At 43.7% G+C, this 21,157-nt stretch overlaps 1 protein-coding gene across 1 annotated transcript; it reads right to left on the bottom strand.

The window, feature by feature from the left end:
• Window positions 1-1,808: 1,808 nt before the first annotated feature.
• abhd5a (abhydrolase domain containing 5, lysophosphatidic acid acyltransferase a) lies at window positions 1,809-21,137 on the bottom strand. Its single transcript, XM_042489466.2, is given in 9 exon segments — window positions 1,809-2,054; window positions 2,056-2,145; window positions 6,941-7,127; window positions 7,266-7,377; window positions 10,822-10,976; window positions 16,814-17,189; window positions 17,997-18,082; window positions 19,334-19,414; window positions 21,109-21,137. Coding segments are annotated over 9 exon segments (1,182 nt in total). The 3' UTR covers window positions 1,809-1,988.
• Window positions 21,138-21,157: the final 20 nt, after the last annotated feature.

Here is a 21,157-nt window from a genome sequence, read left to right as displayed (position 1 = left end):
TTACTACTGTGTGACCTTTATTTTCACAACACTCAGTAAGTGCTTGAAAACTGAAAACGTTAACTGTTGAAGTTTTGAAAGTGAAATTCTTTCCCATTCTTGTTTGCTATACAGCTTTAGTTGCTCAGCAGTCTGACTGCTCCAGTGTCATATTTTACACTTCAAAGTTCCCCACAAATGTTCAGTGGAAGTCAGCTCTGGACTGCAGCAGGTCAGTCCAGTGGCAGCATTCTTTTACTACAAAGCCAAGCTGTTGGAACACATACAGAATGTGTCTCATTGTCTCACTGGAATAGAGAGACATCCCTGAAAAAGACCTTGTCTGGATGGCAGCATATGTTGCTCCAAAACCTGTATCTACCTCTCAGCATTTGTGGTGCCTTCACAGATGTAATGTTACCCATGATGCAACCACCTCCACATACCATCATAAATGCTTCGAACTTTGAACTGGTAACAATCTGGATGGTCCTTTTCCTCTTTAGCCCAGAGGAAACGACGTCCACGATTTCCAACAATTTGAAATGTGGACTCGTCAGACCACAGCACATTTTTCCACTTTGTGTCAGTCCGTCTCAGATGAGCTCGGGTCCAGAGAAGTCGGTGGTGTTTCTTGATGTTGTTGATATCTGGCTTTCACTTTGAATGGTACAGTTTGAACTTACATTTGTAGATGCAGCGATGAACTATGTTTACTGACAGTTGTTTCCCAAAGTGTTCCTGAGCCCATGAAGTGATATTGTTTACACAATCAAGTCAGTGTTTAATGCAGTGTTGTCTGAGAGGTTAAAGGTCACAGACAGGCAATGTTGGTTTTTAGCCCTGCCCCTTATGTGCAGAGATCTCTCTAGATTTTATAAATCTTTAGATGATATATTGAGTGTAGACGATAAAATCCCATAAATTCCTTGCAATTGGGCAGTTTGACACTCTCTTAAACTGTTGGACTTTTTTCATACAGTATTTCAGACAGAGTTGCTCATGAAAAACAAAGCCTTTTGAGGATGCCTCTTTATACCTATTTATGGTACCTTTATCTGTTACAAATTAACCTGTTTACCTATGAAATGTTCCAAACAGGTGTTTTTTGAGCATTCCAACATCCAACAACTTTTCCAGTCTTTTGTTGTTTCTGTCCCAATTTTTTTGTGTTGTGTTATGTTGCAAGCATTATATTCAGAAAAAGATTATGTCTTTAAAAACAATAAAGTTGATCAGTTTGAACATCAAATATCTTGACTTTGTACTCAATTAAATTGAAGAAAGGCCCAAAAAGATCTACAAGTCATTGCATTTAGTTTTCATTTATGTTACTATTGTTTTAAAATATATGATCAATTAAAACTGCACTTCATTTAAACTGTTGGTTTATCCAACATTTGCACTAATTTACAACATCTATCTTCCCCTCTCTTGCCAGAGTTATTTGATCTGTCAGATCAACATTTAGAAAGAGTAATCCATCTGAAGGCACTGTCCAGGACTTATTAGCCCAATTTTGAGAATATATACATAATTAAGGTCAATAAAATTAACTTTTGAATTACAAAGATGAGCCAAAAAATTACAGCACTGCATCAGCACCAAGAAGCAGTTCTAGATTTAAATGCAGCCAGTAATTATGTTGGTGTTCGTCCAAGTGCCTTTTTGAAAGAGTATGCTCCCTGTCTGCATTAGAATCATATAAGAAAATCAAACTACAGGTCAAGCACTTTACAGGAAATATCTAGCACATGACACTGTAATCAAGGTTTCTGAATTCAGTGACATTGGTTCTGTTTCACTATATGATTTAAAATCTAACTACATATAATTTATATCAAATAATAATAACGATAAATACAGCATACTTTATACTTGAAGTATTTTTACATGATATGAAAATACACTCCTTCTTCCTGCTTTAAGGACATGGAATCCTGTCTGTAAACAGCATCTGCTGAAGTTCAGTCTGTCATTTGTGGGACACAAATTATTTGTGTACACAATTATTTGTGGGACACAAATGACAGACCTTTTTTTCCAGAGTTCAGTGACCCGGCTTGTTTCTCCTCTTCGGCCCACTTTATCACACACATGCACAACTCTGTGGTTGAAATCCTCTGGCTGGTCAGCATATACATAGTGTCCGGCTCCACAGATTGTCTGCAGGGAGGATCAAGGATAGGATGATTAAAAACAGGAGGCAATATACCAAGAGGAAACTTTCACTGAAGAGAACTGGGTTTATCTGTTATTGCTTTAATAAAGCAAAGACAAAAAGACATTTTTAATCAAAAGCATTCCGTTATCACAAATCAGTACAATAATGTGGCTGCCAAGCAACATGACTTCAACATGTCTTAATCAATTACAACAATGGACATTTCTGTTAGTTTTATAAGCCTGTGTGTACACATAATTACCTTTCATTAACAATTAACACCCTAGTAAGAGTGCGTACGAGTTTTCATATACAATAGTTCAACTAAAACACAAGAAATTTGTGCTCCAGAAAAGGATAAGCACTCAATGAGGATCCTAGGGTCACAGATCAGCAATTATGACTTAAATATGAATGCCAGAGAGCAGTAATTGAAAAAGAAAGAGAAAATGAAAGAGAAAAAACAAGGGAAAGAGAAAGCAGAGCCAGGGTGGAAGGTCTGAACGGACTCAAAACCACCGCTGCCGGATCGGGCCGAAAGCTCTGCCACCTCCCCCTGCTCCCCGTCATGGGGATTTCAACTGAGCACAAGAAACCTGTGCTCCAGGAATATACACACTAAAGAAACTAGGGTCACCAATCAGCTATTATGGCTTAATATAAAGGTCAGAGAGCAGTGAAGAGTAACACATCTTTGGTGTCATCAGGTGGGAACCTCCTTTCATCAGTGTTTCACCTAGTTCCTGTTTCTGGTCCCACAACACCTCCAGGAGGCTAGGCAAGCGCTCTGGCGTCCCAAAGCCACTCCCCTAGTGCCAGCCATCAGCCCTGCCACCTTCAACAGACCCAGGCTCCGTTTATGCGAGCCTCAGGTAGTGGCAGTACCACCTGGCTATCACAGATACAAGGCTAAGCTAAACTACTACAAAGCTCTCACAGATGCAAGCTAAACTACTATAAAGCTATCACAGTTACAAGGCTAAGCTTCACTATAACATGGCTATCACAGATACAAGGCTAAGGCTAAGCTATGCTAGCCACGCTAGCTGGGCTAGTTATCACATGGCTATCACAGCCTACAGACAGATACCACAGGCTATCACAGATACAAAGCTAAGCTAAGCTAATACATGGCTATCCCCCAGGAGGCTAAACTGAGTTAACTAAGCTAGCTAGGCTGGCTATCACATGGCTATCACAGCCCAAACAGCAATACCACCTTCAACAGACCCAGGCTCTATTTATGCAGACTCCAGGTAGTGACTGTGCTGATGCCACCTTTCCTAGCACATGCATCATAATTGCCAATATGCTACAACTCACATGCAAGACTCAAGCTAAGGGAAATAAGGGTGAAGTGGATCAACCCACACGCTTACTTGGATGGCAGCATGGTCTCACACAGAGACTCAAACAGACCACTTCCACTCCTAAATACCCTCACACTTCCTGGATTTTCTCCTGAGAGGACTGATTGGTGGATCTCTCCACCTGATCTCAAGGAGTTGTCCGTTCAGTGGATCCCCCTGCTGGTCCCCATCTACCATTGTTTCTCCTAATCCAAATCCACTGACTGGATTTAAGTGCCTCATCTGACACTTCCCTCACTGTCTTTCTCAAACTTTGTCCCCTTACTCCCAGTTCCCCCAGGAAAGAGATAGCCGATCCAGCTACAAATCCCCTACATCCCACTTCAACTGGGCGGAACCTAGCTTTCCATACTTTCTATTCAGCTTCTGCCTGTAAATCTGTGTACCTCAGTTTCTTCCTTTCATAGGCTTCTTCCACTGAAGCTTCCCAGGGGACTGTAAGCTCAATGAAATAAACAATCCGTTGACTCACCGACCACAGCACTATGTCAGGCCTCAAATTAGTAGAAATAGTAGACTATTTCCTGGGGAACAACAAGCATTCCTCCTAAATCTACCTGCATTTCCCAGTCACAAGCTCCCTCCAGGCGACCACACCCCTGCCTCCTCCCTAACTTACTGCCTCTGTTTCTCCCACTCAAGTACTAACTGGATATCTATACTCTCTTTTTTTTAAACTTCCTAAATTCACGTGTCTTCTTCTCCCCTCAATACCTGCAGCTAAGCTTCTCAACACCCAATTATGTCACCATGTATACCGGCCTTGTGCAGCTTGACAAAATATGTCTTAAGGTTGTAGTACCTGAACACAATGGGCATGATGGGTTGCCATTTACCCAGAGCTTCAGGTTCTGGGGGGTTGGTAACACATCATATGTAGCCCCTATCAGAAAATCTAATGCAGCTCTCCTCCATATTCCACAGGTCCCTCCAGCTAAGCTTCCTCCTCTCTACGCTTTCCCAATTCAACCACTGACCCGGCTTAGCCTGAGCCACTGCCTTAGCCCCCCTTACAGTCTCCTCCTGCCTACGTACCTGTTCCACTACCAGTTTTCTTCTATCCTTGGGGCCTACTGTATTCCACACCGGTAAAACAAAAAAAAAAATTCTGCTATGATTTTTCTCATTTCTACTCTTTATACTTTTATATTAAGCTTTTTTTCCCTTTTAAATGAATGGGGAAATTTTTAGTCTACTGCTTCCGCATACTTTCAGCTAGAGACTCCATTTAACTGTTTAACAGGTCACAAGGCCTTCAACTCTTCTGGTATAATTCAGCTCTTTTGTATCTTTTACGATTTTTGAGTTTTGGCAATTTAAGTTTTATGCATATATAATATAATGGATTCAAATGGAGATGGAATGTTGGAGGTCAGAGCACGTGACATCACTAACGAGCACCTGCACTCTAGATATCTCTGTCTCTGCTCTTCTGTCTTCTGCTGCCCAAAGTTTAAGGTCTTCATATATAATTTGTACATCACAATGAAGGAAAACTTGTGGCGGTCGGAGAAAATTAGGTTTGAAAGCTGCCAACCCAACACAGCTGGCTCAGTGCACCTCCAAAGGAAGGGAGACCCAAAAAAGTCCCTATATACTTCAATAGAGTATATAGGGACGAGAAATTTCTGGAAATTTGCTGCCGCAAGCTTTTTCTTACGCAAGGATTTGGGATATGTAGCAGATATTTTTTCAGGCAAATTTGGTATTTCTGCGTTCGGTACAACCTCTTTTCGCTTTCAGTGTAATATTTTGACTATTTGGTGAAAGGTATGGCTGTAAAATGGAGGAGTTTGACAGGGACATTTCCATCAAATTCAGCTGCCTCCTTTGAGCTGACCTGAGGGGAGAGAGGGGAGAGGAGGGGTGCACCTGGGACATTAATTACCATGGCAACGGGCACTTACACACACACAGAGTGCCATCCTGGTATGCGTGACCTTTCCAATACAATGATGCCAGTTTGTGATGCCTGGTCTACTTGTCCACTAGTAATTAATGGTTAACTGATCCTTTATATTACCAGCATTGGCCCTTGTGGCCCCTCAGGTGGAGTGGGCCCTTATTTGGCCCTTGTGGCCAATTAAAGTTGCCAGTTAGTAATTAATGGTCCACTTGGGGGACCTCCAGAGGAGAGGCCACAAGTCAGCCATTGATTGGCCTTTGTGGCCCCTCAGGTGGATGGGGCCCTTAATTGGCCCTTGTGGCCTCTCAAGTCTGTTTCTCTGTCGGCCTCAAGTACTGGTCTTTGTAGTGATAGAAGTACTGCTACTTTCTCTACTTCCAGAACTGCAACTACTACTACTACGGCTTTCACTCATGCTACTAATACTACTAGTACTATTTCTCCTGTACTTTCTAGTCAACTGCTACCTCTGCCTACTTTAAGCTACAGAAACCATTTTATCATCAAAATATTATGCTCTTTGACGACATTTATGCCTCTCATTTTATTTTCTACATTTTATGCCTAAAATATATAACACTGATTCTTTTAATCTTTTCAGTTGACATCAACTACCGAATGCAGAAATACCAACTTGCCTGAAAAAATATCTGCTACAAATCCAAAATCCTTGTGTAAGAAAAAGCTTGAGGCAGCAATTTCTCATCTCAGTTTGTATTGGAGTAAATGGGGAATTTTTTGGGTCTCCCTTCCTTTGGAGGTGCACTGAGCCAGCTGTGTTGGGTTGTCAGCTTTCAAACCTACTTTTCTCCGACCGCCACAAGTTTTCCTACATTGTGATGTGCAAATTGTTTATGAAGACCTTATACTGTGGGCAGCAGAAGACTTTGTTTAAGATTTGCTTTTGAAAAAGCAGAGACAGAGATATCCAGAGTTCGGGAGCCCATAAGTGATGTCAAGTGCTCTTACCTCCAACATTCGTCTCCATTTGACATCATTATAAACGCAGAAATCGTCTGAAAAGAGCATAAAACTTAAATCGCCAAAATTCAAAAACGGTAAAAGATACAAAAGAGCTGAATCATACCAGAAGAGTTGAAGGCCTTGTGACCCGTTAAACAGTTAAATGGAGTCTCTAGCTGAAAGTATACGGAAGCAGTAGACTTTGAAAGTGGAGTGGGTTAAAGAGAATTTGAAAAATTTCCCCATTCATTTAAATGGGGAAAAAAAGTTAAAAAAAAAAAGCTTAATATTTTAAAAAGTATAACGAGTACAAATGAGAAAAGTCATAGCAGTCGATTCCCGAAGAAGCTGAACAGTTTGATAGTTTAATGCATAAGCATCCACACTAATAAAGAAAAGAAGAACAATAATAAATACATGAATACACAGATTTACATGATATCAATTATAATTGAAAAAAATATAAAATGTTTTCCCTCTAAAAAAAAGCTTAAAGCGGAGGGGGTCTGACATGAAAAGTCACTTCCGTCTTTGTCGTCCAGAACACCATCAACTTACTATGATCTCCACATGAGAGTGTGGCCTCATCTCTTTGACAGCACTGCCTGAGTTGCTGTCTATGCTGGAGCGGGATCCGTAGATGATGGTGATTGGGATCTCAGACTGTAGCTGGTCCATTCTTTGCAGCATCGGTCTTGTAGCCCAGCCATAGAGAATGGTCATATTCTTAAAGGCGGTTTCCCCACTCTGACAATACAGAGAAAAAACTAGGCTAATTCAGATGTTGCTCATAAAGCATACCTTAAACATTAACTCATGAGCGTAACAAAGCTGATGACTACATCGCTTTCAAGTCGTAATGTGGCTCCACAAGGAGACACACATGGGAGTTTGTACATTCAGGTGGTAGATGTACTCTGACACGGTGTTGTCACTGAACATGGAGGAGAATTTCCTCTTGAAGTCCGGTCTCACAGTCTGGACTAGAGTGGGCCCTGCAGGGGCCACAGAGGGGACACTCAAGTGCCAAAACCAAGCATGTAGCCATTTGGAGACAAGGCTACTTTGTTACATTTGACATGATTATAAACAACAGGAGAGATTGGGGGGCACAAAAACAGCTACGCTTTCACTGGGTTTCATACCATCCATCCATTTCTTCCGCTTATCCGGGGTCGGGTCGCGGGGGCAGCAGCCTAAGCAGGGAAACCCAGACTTCCCTCTCCCCGGCCACTTCATCCAGCTCTTCCCGGGGGACCCCGAGGCGTTCCCAGGCCAGCTGAGAGACGTAGTCTCTCCAGCGTGTCCTGGGTCTTCCCCGGGGCCTCCTACCGGTGGGACGTGCCCTGAACACCTCACCAGGGAGGCGTCCTGGAGGCATCCTAATTAGATGCCCGAGCCACCTCATCTGGCTCTTCTCAATGCGGAGGAGCAGCGGCTCTACTCCGAGCTCCTCCCGGATGACCGAGCTTCTCACCCTATCTCTAAGGGAGAGCCCAGCCACCCTACGGAGGAAACTCATTTCGGCCGCTTGTACCCGCGATCTAGTTCTTTCGGTCACTACCCAAAGCTCGTGACCATAGGTGAGGGTAGGAACGAAGATCGACTGGTAAATCGAGAGCTTTGCCTTTCGGCTCAGCTCCCTCTTCACCAAGACAGACCGGTGCAGCGTCCGCATTACTGCAGACGCCGCACCGATCCGCCTGTCGATCTCCCGTTCCATCCTTCCCTCACTCGTGAACAAGACCCCGAGGTACTTAAACTCCTCCACTTGGGGCAGGACTTCATCCCCGATCCGGAGGGGGCACGCCACCCTTTTCCGGCTGAGAACCATGGTCTCGGATTTGGAGGTGCTGATTTTCATTCCAGCCGCTTCACACTCGGCTGCGAACCGATCCAGTGAGAGCTGAAGGTCGCGGCCCGATGAAGCCAACAGGACCACATCATCTGCAAAGAGCAGAGACCTAATCCTGAGGTCACCAAACCTCAACACCCTGGCTGCGCCTAGAAATTCTGTCCATAAAAGTTATGAACAGAATCGGTGACAAAGGGCAGCCCTGGCGGAGTCCAACCTCACGGAAACGAAGTTCGACTTACTGCCGGCAATGCGGACCAAGCTCCGGCACCGGTCATACAGGGAACGGACAGCCCGTATCGGGAGTCCGAAACCCCATATTCCCGGAGAACCCCCCACAGGACTCCCCGAGGGACACGGTCGAATGCCTTCTCCAAGTCCACAAAGCACATGTGGACTGGTTGGGCAAACTCCCAAGCACCCTCAAGGATCCTGCCAAGGGTCCAGAGCTGGTCCACAGTTCCACGACCGGGCGAAACCGCATTGCTCCTCCTGAATCCGGGGTTCGACTATCCGGCGGACCCTCCTCTCTAGTACCCCCGAATAGACCTTACCAGGGAGGCTGAGGAGTGTGATCCCCCTGTAGTTGGAACACACCCTCCGGTCCCCCTTCTTGAAAAGAGGGACCACCACCCCAGTCTGCCAGTCCAAGGGCACTGCCCCCGATGTCCACGCAATGTTGCAGAGTCGTGTCAGCCACGACAGCCCCACAACATCCAGGGCCTTGAGGAACTCTGGGCGGACCTCGTCCACCCCGGGGCCCTGCCACCGAGGAGCTTTTGACCACCTCGGTAACCTCAGCCCCAGAGATAGAGGAGCCCACCCCCGGGTCCCCAGGCCCTGCTTCCCCAACGGAAGGCGTGTCGGTGGGATTGAGGAGGTCTTCGAAGTATTCCTTCCACCGATCCACAACGTCCCGAGTCGAGGTCAGCAGTGCCCCGTCGCCACCATACACAGTGTTGACGGAGCACTGCTTCCCCCTCCTGAGACGCCGGATGGTGGTCCAGAACCTCTTCAAGCCGTCCGGAAGTCGTTTTCCATGGCCTCGCCAACTCCTCCCATGCCCGGGTTTCGCCTCGGCGACCGCCGCCGCCGCACTCCGCTTGGCCTGTCGGTACCTGTCTGCTGCCTCCGGAGTCCCACAGGCCAAGAAGGCCCGATAGGACTCCTTCTTCAGCTTGACGGCACCCCTTACCGCCGGTGTCCACCAGCGGGTTCGGGTGTTGCCGCCCCGACAGGCACCAACCACCTTACGGCCACAGCACCGGTCGGCCGCCTCAGCAATGGAGGCACGGAACACGGCCCACTCGGACTCAATGTCCCCAGCCTCCCCCGGGACATGGTTGAAGCTCTTCCGGAGGTGGGAGTTGAAGCTCCTTCTGACGGGAGACTCTGCCAGACGTTCCCAGCAGACCCTCACTATGCGTTTGGGTCTGCCAGGTCTGACCGGCGTCCTCCCCCACCATCGGAGCCAACTCACCACCAGATGGTGATCGGTTGACAGCTCCGCCCCTCTCTTCACCCGAGTGTCCAAGACATACGGCCGCAAGTCCAACGATACGACTACAAAGTCGATCATTGAACTGCGGCCTAGGGTGTCCTGATGCCAAGTGCGCATATGGACACCCTTATGCTCGAACATGGTGTTCGTTATGGACAATCTGTGGCGAGCACAGAAGTCCAAAAACAAAACACCACTCAGGTTCAGATCGGGGGGGCCATTCCTCCCGATCACGCCCCTCCAGGTCTCACTGTCGTTGCCAACGTGAGCGTTGAAGTCCCCCAGCAGAACGAGGGAGTCCCCAGAAGGAGCACTCTCCAGCACCCCCTCTAAGGACTCCAAAAAGGGTGGATACTCTGAACTGCTGTTTGGACCATAGGCACAAACAACAGTCAGGATCCGTCCCCCAACCCGAAGGCGGAGGGAGGCTACCCTCTCATTCACCGGCGTAAACTCCAACGTGCAGGCACCGAGCCGGGGGGCAATAAGTATTGCCACCCCTGCCCGGCGCCTCTCACCAGTGGCAACTCCAGAGTGGAAGAGAGTCCATCCCCTCTCAAGAAGACTGGTTCCGGAGCCCAAGCCATGCGTCGAGGTGAGGCCGACTATATCTAGTCGGAACTTCTCAACCTCGCGCACCAGCTCAGGCTCCTTCCCCATACCAAACATTACAAAATAAGCTGTAGGTGCCATCATGTCTTTAAAAAAGTCAATGATGACTATGACTTTTTTTCATTATTAGCCTACTTTTCTGTACATTAAAAAATACATGTAGATGCTCTTAGCTAAAACAGCATTAGCAAAACATTTTAACATTGCCCTCTTATGTTTTCACAGTGCCTTTCATATTTGTCATTAATTTTCTCTATACAGTTGCTCAACTATCTTTTAATTCCTCTCATTGTTATACTTCTTGTTTAATTATACCTTTCATTAATAAGTTTTCTTATGTTTGATTCTAATCTATTTGCTCTACTCTGACTTGTCTCGCATCCATTTCCCTCCTGTTGTGCTGCGGCCACTGCTGGAATCATTCAGGTTTATCTAATCTCACTGAAACAGGTTAGGAGTCTTCAGTGTTACCTAGTGGTCCAACCAGTCTCAGGCCAGCCAGAGGGTTGAAGGGACTGAACATGGCCCCCAGGGCTTTGAGCCATACTGGGATGGGACAGTCTGCTTCTGCTGTGTCTGGGCGCTCAGGGAAACCCCAGGGCTCCACCAGCACTATGTGCTGTACTCTGTAGGCCAGAGACAGACAAGTTCAATATACATTCAACTGCTATTTGGGTTATTTCATGTTTTAAGTTGAAGGGATCATTCAGTCCCATGAACATATCTTAACATGAAATTTGGGACATGTTGGGACATGTTGGGACATGTTCACTTATTTGCTTTCATGCTGCGAGCTGAATGAGAGGATAGGTAGTCTAATGGTAGTATCAGTCCCCTCACTGAACTCCCAAAACGTCCAACTTTAAACACTAGAATCAAGGTAGTTTTATTTGGTTTGAATTTCCTACAAAATGGTTACATGTAAAATATCTCTTGCATCACAATTTAAGGAAAAATAAAGCTGTTTTTGTTTTGTGATTTTTTACTACCTGGGTCTTGTTTGCATCATTTATTAAATTATGACATTTCACCAACCCTGTGACTGTCAGCACCAATACAACAACAGTGTCCATTATGAGGAGCAGCATGAGATGATCATTAACAGATGATTTATGTGCCGTGTCAATTTAGAAAATAAACACACTAGAATGACTAGTTAGAGGCACTGTTGTGCAGTGAAACTACTGTCACAGCTACATTCGGTGCAGTAGGTAGTTTGTTGCACTGCAAGATTTAACCAAGGCATTTTTCTTTTTAATATATATGAGGAGTTTACTTTATTTTTTACATCTAAGTAAGTGGTTTGGATTTTACAGTTAAACTGGGAAGTTGTTTCTAACCTGTCTGATGTGATGGACCTTGCACAGGTGCAGTGCTAACCAATGGGCATGATACCCAAAACTAAAAAAAACAAACCAAAACAAACCAATTACTGTATCTTTGAAATTGATGTCACATGTAGATTCTTAAACTGCTCTATTATAACAGCATTGCATGAAAAAATGGGGTTGCTCAAATAATAAATCCAAAGAAAATGATCACTGACTCTGCAGTTCACCTCAGCTCTGCAGACATTTTAAGCCTATTTTAGCTAATTGTTTTGGTCCTGGCCCTTAAACAACTCTCAAGGTAAAAAAAAATCTGCTACAGGGCCAGTACAATGGCCAAAAGACAAAGGTAGCTACTAACATTGCCTCAAGTAAATGCTGATGTGTCCAATGTTTTGTAAACATGTTACAACAATGACTTCATAAGGTGATTGGTCAGTCTGGAGTATTAAGCTTGTGTTATAGATTCCAAGTGTGATCCCCATCAATGGATTCTGCAGGAACATAAATTGTGACGAGTGAATGCAGTGAGTTTCATTTTCAGTGGCTCCTAAAAAAAAAATATTGGAAAAAAAATATTTCTTCCATATTCTTACAATTACAGATACATTACACATACTGCAGTGTCTATCTCAGATCACAGCTTCACTCTCTTTGACCACTGATGATCTGTCCTTACATACATTTGTCAGGCTTTTCTCCTAGCATTGCACTATAGTTCAGCACACAAATGACCCTGCATAGACACCCTTTAGGGTACTAAGGGAAAACACGAGGAGCTGAGTCCATATTCTGAACACATTTAAAATTATCAAACACAACAAACTGGTGATGTAACAGAACTGACACTCAGCCTTTGCTCTTTCTTCTGGCCAGAGTTTGCTTAGGATCACAATAACCCTTAAGCTTCATAAACCTAAACTGAACGAGCTTCAACTGTAGTTGTCCCTCAGTAAAGAATCCATACTAAACATTGTGCAATATATTCACAGTATGACCACCACCATGAAAAAGCAAAGTGCAGAGATGGCACCTCTGAGTACATGATGGAGGTGACATATTGCTTATTCTTAATTTGATACAACAAGCTGTGACCATAAAAAACATACTACACTGCAATGGGTTTTTTTCATGCTGTTTCATAGAGACCAAGCATCCACATCTTTAGTTTGATCTCCAGATGAAATGTTTTGGATTCATTAGTTAAACAAATATTTTGTTAAAACCCATTTGATTACTGAGTTGTTTCTTGCCCTGTCTGACTTTGCTGTAGTGATGTCACCATGCTCAGATCGAATCAGTTACGTAGGCAAATACAGATACTGTGTGTACAGCATTTTAACGCAAAGCTCAGCATATATCAATGTGGATATGAAGGGAGGCCACGATCACATCTCATGTCACATAGACAAGTCAGTGTGAATTAACTGTCCAGCAGTAAATCTAGCCAAGTTGGAGAATTGTTATTAGACCATATTCTGACTGACATTTAAGCATGTGCAGCTACATGTCAGTTACTTAAAATGTATAACCTGGCCTATAAGAAAATATTATATTTTGTAGCGGCGTTCATCGCCACATGCTCTCTACCACAGCACACATTGTCCTGGCCCTGTGGAGCTGACTGTACGCTGAACAGGCTGAACATCACTGCTGCCCAGTTTTAACTTAGAATTCCTTTTTTTACAGCTGACAAGCCAGTGCATGTTTAAATATTCATCATTAAACCATAATTTGACAAAAATGTATATACCTTGCAATACTGTAATTGTTTAAAAATTTTATCGCCTAAGCTGAGTATCTTTGTCCAACTCTGTGTCTCCTCTGCCACCTCTTCTGCCCAAAACTGAAGCAGACCTGAAACACTTGGCCATACGCTCGTGGTCTTGGACAATTATAAGCTTTAATGTCAATATTATAACAATATAAAGACTGTACAATATATAGGCCGATATTATTGATAATTGTAGGCTATGGGTAGGTACATATCATGGATGTATTTATTAAATCTGCCAACCTTCAGTTTGATTGTCCACTGCAACACAGTTGACTGCAGCAGTGTTTTCTTTCCATACTGTGTTTTTCCGACTTCCTTTGACACCTTTCTTTTCAAAAATTGAATTAATTGGTTAAGTTGGACCTGCAGGACATCAGCATTTCCATCTCAGCTCAGTGGAGTTTCTCCTCTTGGCTGTATTACACCTCTATGTGTCATAAACTCTAAGGGTGAGCCCTCTAAACAGAGAATATATTGTGGCGGGATATTTAAATGACAATTGTTTTCAGGTGTCACAACACCACCCCTTCATTCCTACGCTGTGATCTGCTAGATAAAAACGTTCTGTGAATCACATATGAACCCTATTATTTGATGATTTCTGCGCGTTGATCTGTGCTGGTTTGTACGCAAGATCAGGACACTGCTGTTATCACAGGCTGCCAGCACCTTCAGGCACACTGCTACAACTGTGTCTCGTACACACGCTGGCATGTCTCACTACAGTCATGTTAACACAAAAGGGCAGAATAACTATTTAATTCAGAGTCATTCTCCTCCTTCTAAAATAAAAGGTGCACTTCCTTACTTATTATGGGACGTACAACTGCATCACATGGCCTTCTTCTTTCACAGCACTGACATATCTTCACCTTTTAAATTGATGAAGTTCAACATTATCATTCATCAGGAGTTGTTGGAACCACTGGACTCCAGAGATGATTAAAGCATGTCCTGTAAGTTTAGCCCACTCAAAATGGCAGCTGTGGTCCCCTTTTATCTTCAGACAAAGGACAGCCAAATTAAGTCATTTTCCTAAGGTCCTTCATGTTTCTGACCTCAGTGTGAAGACCTGCCCACACACCCAGTTTTCAACCAACATTGCTCACTGTGGCATGTGACCCTTTGATGTCAACAGGCCCACAAAACTCAGCCTAGCTCTCCTCATGTGGCCTGTCCTCAGCAGACCCAAAAACTCTTCTTAATTGTTGGAGAGACCAGACAAGTTGGTCCTGGCAGACACAAAGTCTTCAAGCTAACTTTCAAAGCTAAGAAGATCATAGACGAGTGAGCAGTTTCCTCTGACGCACCCCTGGAATACAGCACTGCAAAGACTGCATTATAAACAATAATTGTCACCAACTCTCTCCAGCTTTGCTCACACACTCCGTCTGAGGCCATACACCAACTACCAGTCTTGCCAGGCAGGTCCCTCTGCACCACATGACGGAGGCATCTATGAACACTGTGACATAGGAGGTCCAGCAGTGTTCCATTCGACTTGTGGAGACTCACAGATTCTAAAGGTTGTTCTGTACTGGGGGAGAATGGTAGCCAAGTGTCACTAGTGCTACTGTCTATGTTCTGACAGAGTGGCCCGCACCTTGCGTGTGATGAACATAACACATTAGTTGTGAGATCAACTGCTCTGTGTGGAATAGCCCATTCGTTTGATTTGGCCATGACATTGAGGTCATTGAGATAAAAGCAGACCCTAATGTCATGGACATACACTGATGTTGGACTCCCAGGCTAACACCCTGGAGGGCAAAATGCAAGAAATTACTCAACATGAAGTCAATGGTGGTGAACCACTAGTCTAGCTGAAACAATTCTTGTAACCGCATGATGGTTAGCATACCAAACATCTTGTGGCAGTGCAACACTGTGGAATCCAAAGTGACCCTGGCTTTTAACCCACCTTCTTGGGAATTAGAAAGTACGCAGATTAAAACCCTTTCTGTCGTGAGTGGAGACGTTGGACATGGACTGTGTCTGTAATACGTCCTGGAACTCTGCAAAGGGGTAATCTGTCTCCTGCTGGGAGGATAGATTCACCTCTTTGATGCCTATGAACAGGGGAGGAATGCAGCAGAACTGGAGAGAACAGCTCAGTCTCAGTGTCTTGTCCATCCATTCCATTCACACAGTTGCTTTGCTACTCCGCATAAAACTGTGTCAGGGGACAAGCAAAAAGCTGCCAGAAAGCAACTAAAAATGCTGCAAAATCCCATCTCTGTTACAACATTGCTGTCATCTATGTTAACACTAATGTTTCCTTGTGTTTTCTCTTCCCTGTGTTACTGTCAGCATGTTTCCTTCTGTCTAGTTTTGTCTGTGCTGGAGTGGGCGTGGTCCCCCTTCCTGGTCTCTGTGGTTCCCAGCTCTGCTCATCACACTCACCTTTCTGCCATCTGCTCATCAAGCAAACCTGCTTCTTATCAGCTCATCAACTTGCAGTATTTCTACCCCAGCTGTCCAACCACTTACCACCAGGTCATTGTTCAACCTTCTATGGTAGATAAACCTCATGGCCGACTCAGTTTAACTGTAGTAATATGTTTATGTAACCTGTGCTTCCTGTGTTCCAGGATCATCACCCACCTACTCACCTCGCTTCCTTCACTGTCTGCCCACGCCAGCTTCACCTCAGCCTCCTCCATTCCTTCCCATGGACCCCGACCCCAGCCCCCTACCAGCATTTTCATCATTCTTTGAGGCAAAATAAACCTTCTTTTCTTTATACCATCTGTGTCCTGCCCTTGCAGTAAATGCTGCCTTATAGACACATATTCAGGTAGGCACGTCCTTATTTGATAAGTTTATGAATATTTCAGTGGGCAAATGCATGCTTGTAGGAGAGCAATACCCATAGAGTACAGTAAAGGGCAAAGTCTCTGTGAGGTACACCTATTTGATATTCGATTCACTCTTCAAGTCAGTCAGCTTTCCCAGCGTAAGGATTCTTCTGCCTTTCTGTTTCAGAAAATTTTACACTGAAAAAAAGACTCAGTCTGACATTTTTTTGGCCTTTCTGTGATAACTATCACAGTATTTATTCTGTCTCCATCACTAACCCCTGCATCTACCAATTCATTAAATGAACAGCAATGCCTCAAAAACACCTACAAATACTCCCACCTATAAGATTCATGTCATAAAACAGCTGAGCTCAAGCTCATACTTTCACCTTTCAGTGTCAGTTCAAAAGTCTAATTTGCTTTGCCATTGGTATTAAAGTTATCATAGCTCAGATCAACAAGATCTGCTTAAAATATTATAAGACCACTTTTTAATGAAACATAGCACAACTCAACAGATAACCAATGATAAAAGAAATCCCATAGTCTGCACCCACCTGCAAGGGTATTTAATAGAGTAAGACACAGTCAGGTAACCTCCCAGGTTGTGTCCCAGCAGGATCATCAACTCTAGACCCACTTTAGCCCTCCATTGCTCTATAGACTCCACAAACTGGTCCTCTGCCTCCTGGGGGTTTGTGGAGAACAGAGGCCTGCTGCTCTATCCAAAGCCCAGCAGGTCCATGGCAAAGACAGGCCGACGCTGTGAGAGAGCGTCCAGGTTCTGAGCCCAAAGACCCACACCACCTCCAAACCCATGAAGCAGAACTATGGGAACTTTGTCTTTGACATGGTCCCGGCTGAAGGACAGCGTCCACAGCAGGTTACCGTTGGAGATAGGGACATACTGTTTTGAGAAAGTGTTCTCTACACCTGAAAAGACAGAGATGAGCAAGGAAAGAGAAGAACATAGAGCTAAAAAGAATTGTCAAGAAATTGTGATTATTTCTTTTAGCTGAAAGGGATAAGGGGAAATATATTGTTTTACAACCTCTCTCTTATGTGATTTGTGTCTTTCCTTGTTGGTAGATTTGATTAATTGTTTTTTGAGGTGGCATCTTGTTTGATTACGATAAATGAAATATGTCTTTCATAAAAATCTAAATGGCCTTGCAGCGGACCCTATTGACCAATTTCAAAATAAAGACTGGAGAATACTACACTGTGTAAATGAAAGTTTTCTTGGTTTTTGTGAATTGTTTTCACTGTTTTGTTGCCATATTTAATATCTATGAGTATTGTGTACCTAAATAATGCCATCTGCTGGAATTTGTAAACACCTACACTCTTTCCAGGCCACAGCCCCCAGATACATGCTTAAGTTTCCTATTGCTGTTTAACCAGTATAAAGGACCTTTTGTTTTTCTGACATCTGTTTGACTCCCTAACAAAGGCTTGTATGCCAGAATGCGTAGTTTGTGAGTGTTTTAAAGGTTCATTATGACCATGCCGTAGAAAGAAGGCATTTTAACATTTCAAGAGAGTGCCTTGGAGTTTTCTTTTGGATTGTTCGAGGACTGGAGAATGTTACCGATCAAGAAAGTAGGGTTACATATGTAACAATTCAGTAGGTGTATTTAAAATTAAGTTTTATCATACAATCATTGCTCTTTCCCTGAGTAAAGGTCCTGACAGTCCTACTGTATGTTGAAACTAAAAGTTTGAGACGCTGATCCTTACATCGCAGCATCATGTCCTCTGCGGTCTGTAGCTGGATCTGAGAGGTGGGACACCATGACGGCAGCCAGGTGGGGATCCGGCACCGCCTGCACAGAATAACTTAACTTTAAACACACAGTGTCACTGCGACGTGGCACTATTCTTAAAGGATTCAGACAGAAAGAGAGAAAAAAACATTATAGTTTACAAGTTCAAGTACAAGCATATTAAACTGAGCATGTGGCTGCATGAGACTGTATGTTACTGCTTAATGTGTTTAAGAGCATCACATTTGATGACTTTTGCTGCCTAGTGTGGGTTCAACCGTATTAGTAGATGGTACTTCAATAGGCAGGCTCTGTAGAAGCAGTGTGGTTTAGGGATAGATCATTAGAGAGCAAAGCTGTAAAAAAAAAACACTGATGACCAAAATCATCTTTTGACTTCTAGAATTTTATCTCTATTTCACAAAGGGAATAAAAAAAAGTGAGCTAAAATTATTTTCAACAGAATGCTCTCTTTATGTGGTAGTTTATCAGGCTACAGACTGGTGAAACCCCTGTGTGACAATTGGCCTCATTCACTCACATGCGTAGAAATGTTGTTAATCAGCACATGCAAAATTATGGTCATTTTCATGACGTGTGCACAGGCTAATTTTCTTCTTACCACCTTGCGTATCTTAGTGAATTAGAGTCATTCTAAATTGACAGGCATGTTCCTGCAGTCTGCAATCAGCACACTGGCATCTCTCATTTCTCTATATGAGAAAATACATTTGCTGAGAGGTGTTTAATGGTGTGAAAGTAGTGAAGTTGTTTCTGGTGTTTGCTCATTGCTGGAAAGGGTGCTAGTCTCTGAGTCACTGTTGTTGTTTGCAAACTTGAGAACTGAGAGTTCTTTTTTGTTTAGTTTTTAATGAATATTTGTACTCAAACTTTTACAAATATGCTGGCATATATAACTAAAACACTTACTATGTTGTAATTGTGTGATCTTAAAATTAATAATAAAATAGTTTTCAGTGTTTTTTCATAACATCAAGAATTTTACTATCGCAAAAAAATTCTCTGAAATATTGAGCTATTACTTAGGGCCATATTCTCTACCCCTAGCATAGTGTATGCATAGTCTATGCCATAGGTACAGTATCCATTCAACGCAGATATATAGATTCCATTTGAGCCCCGCTCTCAAGCCCTGCCTATGCCAATACTTTGTTCATGTTCTAGAGGCATATTTTGAATTTCCAGGGGAGAGGTACTTCGGTCAAGACCCGCGGGGTTCACTTCTTTAAGGGCTCCAGCACAGACCTGCAGGCTCTGCTTCAGTGTGTGAGAGTTGGAGACTGGACTGACCTTAATGTGGAGTCCACAAAGCACCACACAGAGCTGAGCAGACTGTGAGCACCAACCACAGACAGAATCTTCTGAACAACCCTGAAGCCAGAACAAAATGGATCAACAAACAAAGATTAGTGACTGATGAGAGAGTGGTTCTATCTCCCACAGGCTCTGCTATTTACTGAGATCTGTATAAACATAGCAAGTCATCAGGATGTGCCTCCTGGAATACGTGTGGACCAACAGTGTATGAGGCAGCACACACTGCAGTCTGCAATCCTTTTTCTCTTTAGCAATGGTGATTAGCCATCACCTCTTCAGTGCCTCGCTGCAGACCATGCACAAAGCACTGTCTAGATATGGTGGGATTACTTCAGATGCTTCAATCTGATGCTGCAATGACAGTGAGTCAGCGCGTAAGGTCCAGACCCCTGCTCCAACAGCCTACACTCTGCTGCTGGCTGCAGTCAACCCTGCTGAAACAGGGCTTAATTTGAAGAGGACCACAACATCTCTTCAGTGGTGCAGTTGCATCCTGCAGGAGCCCTGTGCTAACATCTCTTTGCTCAGGGTGCAAAGTTGCACAGATAAATTTAGTGGAAGTAGCCTCCAGGCCTGAAAAGTGAATCCAATGCACAAGTGCCTTTAACCTGCATTCTTTCAAATACATACATACAATACAACAGCAGGGGGCAACTCTACTGGTTGCTTATAAGAAAATGACAATGCTTCTCTTTTGATTTATTACCTCAGTAGATATTTTCCTGAGGAATTTAGGGACACAATCACTAGTTTTAAGCCTTCTTCAATATAATGTGGTGTTCAGTTTGTACATTATGGCCCTGTTTTGAGTAAAATACTGGATAAAACAGGGGCATGGTTTGGGAATGGCTACCTTTTGACTGACAAGTCATGACCACCGGCCTGTCAGTCAGGCGCAGCAGTGTGTATCCCAGGCATTATCCCTGAACTTAATTTTTTTTCTGTTTTCCTTCTTAAATGATTTACTTTTTGTCAGTGTTTTTAGTAAGTTAGTCTCTTTTTGGCCTCATCTTAAATTGCATGCTGCTGCCTTGCAATTATAATATATAGCCTATGTTACATTCTTCATACCAAAGATACTCAACTTGCTTTGCTTGTGGTCCACTTTTGGAAAGTGACAGAAGTCCTGGGGCCAGTCGCAGCAGCTGCATATATGTTTCAAGGATTTTAGGGAATTTCTCAGAATTTTGGACATTATGTATTCTAAAGTAAAAAAAACCCCAAACAATTCCTAATGTGAATCACTCTATTTTTATTGTGAACTAGAAAATAGTTGGGGGGGCAGCATTGTATCGGAGCCAGTTTTGGCCCATAAGCCGTAAGTTTAATATCAAAGCTTTACAGTCTATATAGTTGTGATTAGGTAATGTTAGTAAGGGTTTAATGACTTAATACTGAGTCCATACAAGATAACAGTAGTCTTCAGCTGAAGCAGACATTCATACACACTCGTCTTCCAGGACAAGAGGCAAAACTACTGTGTTCTTCACGGGACAAGCAAACCCTGTTTTATCATATGCTCTGGCTCTGGACACCAGGTTACTACTGGTGTGTGTGTGTGTGTGTATGTGTGAGTATATCTGGACTCCAGAGTTCAAGCCTGACTCTTGACAGCGACTGTCTCTTTACAGGTGTCTGACAGTAACGGGTAGGTATTCTCCGGAGGTGCACAAACAGACAGACACAATGAACACCGTTTGTAGTCCGGTACAGAATTACAAACAAGGCCGTGTGTTCGTTTTCAACGCGTGTCAGCTGTCACCGCCTGCTCTGCCATCGGTTATCCACTTCATCACG

The sequence above is a fragment of the Plectropomus leopardus genome, chromosome 11, assembly GCF_026936395.1.
Source record: "Plectropomus leopardus strain MGB_pleo_1.0 chromosome 11, ASM2693639v1, whole genome shotgun sequence".
NCBI lineage: Eukaryota > Metazoa > Chordata > Actinopteri > Perciformes > Serranidae > Plectropomus > Plectropomus leopardus.
This window is presented reverse-complemented; position numbering and strand designations above follow the sequence as displayed.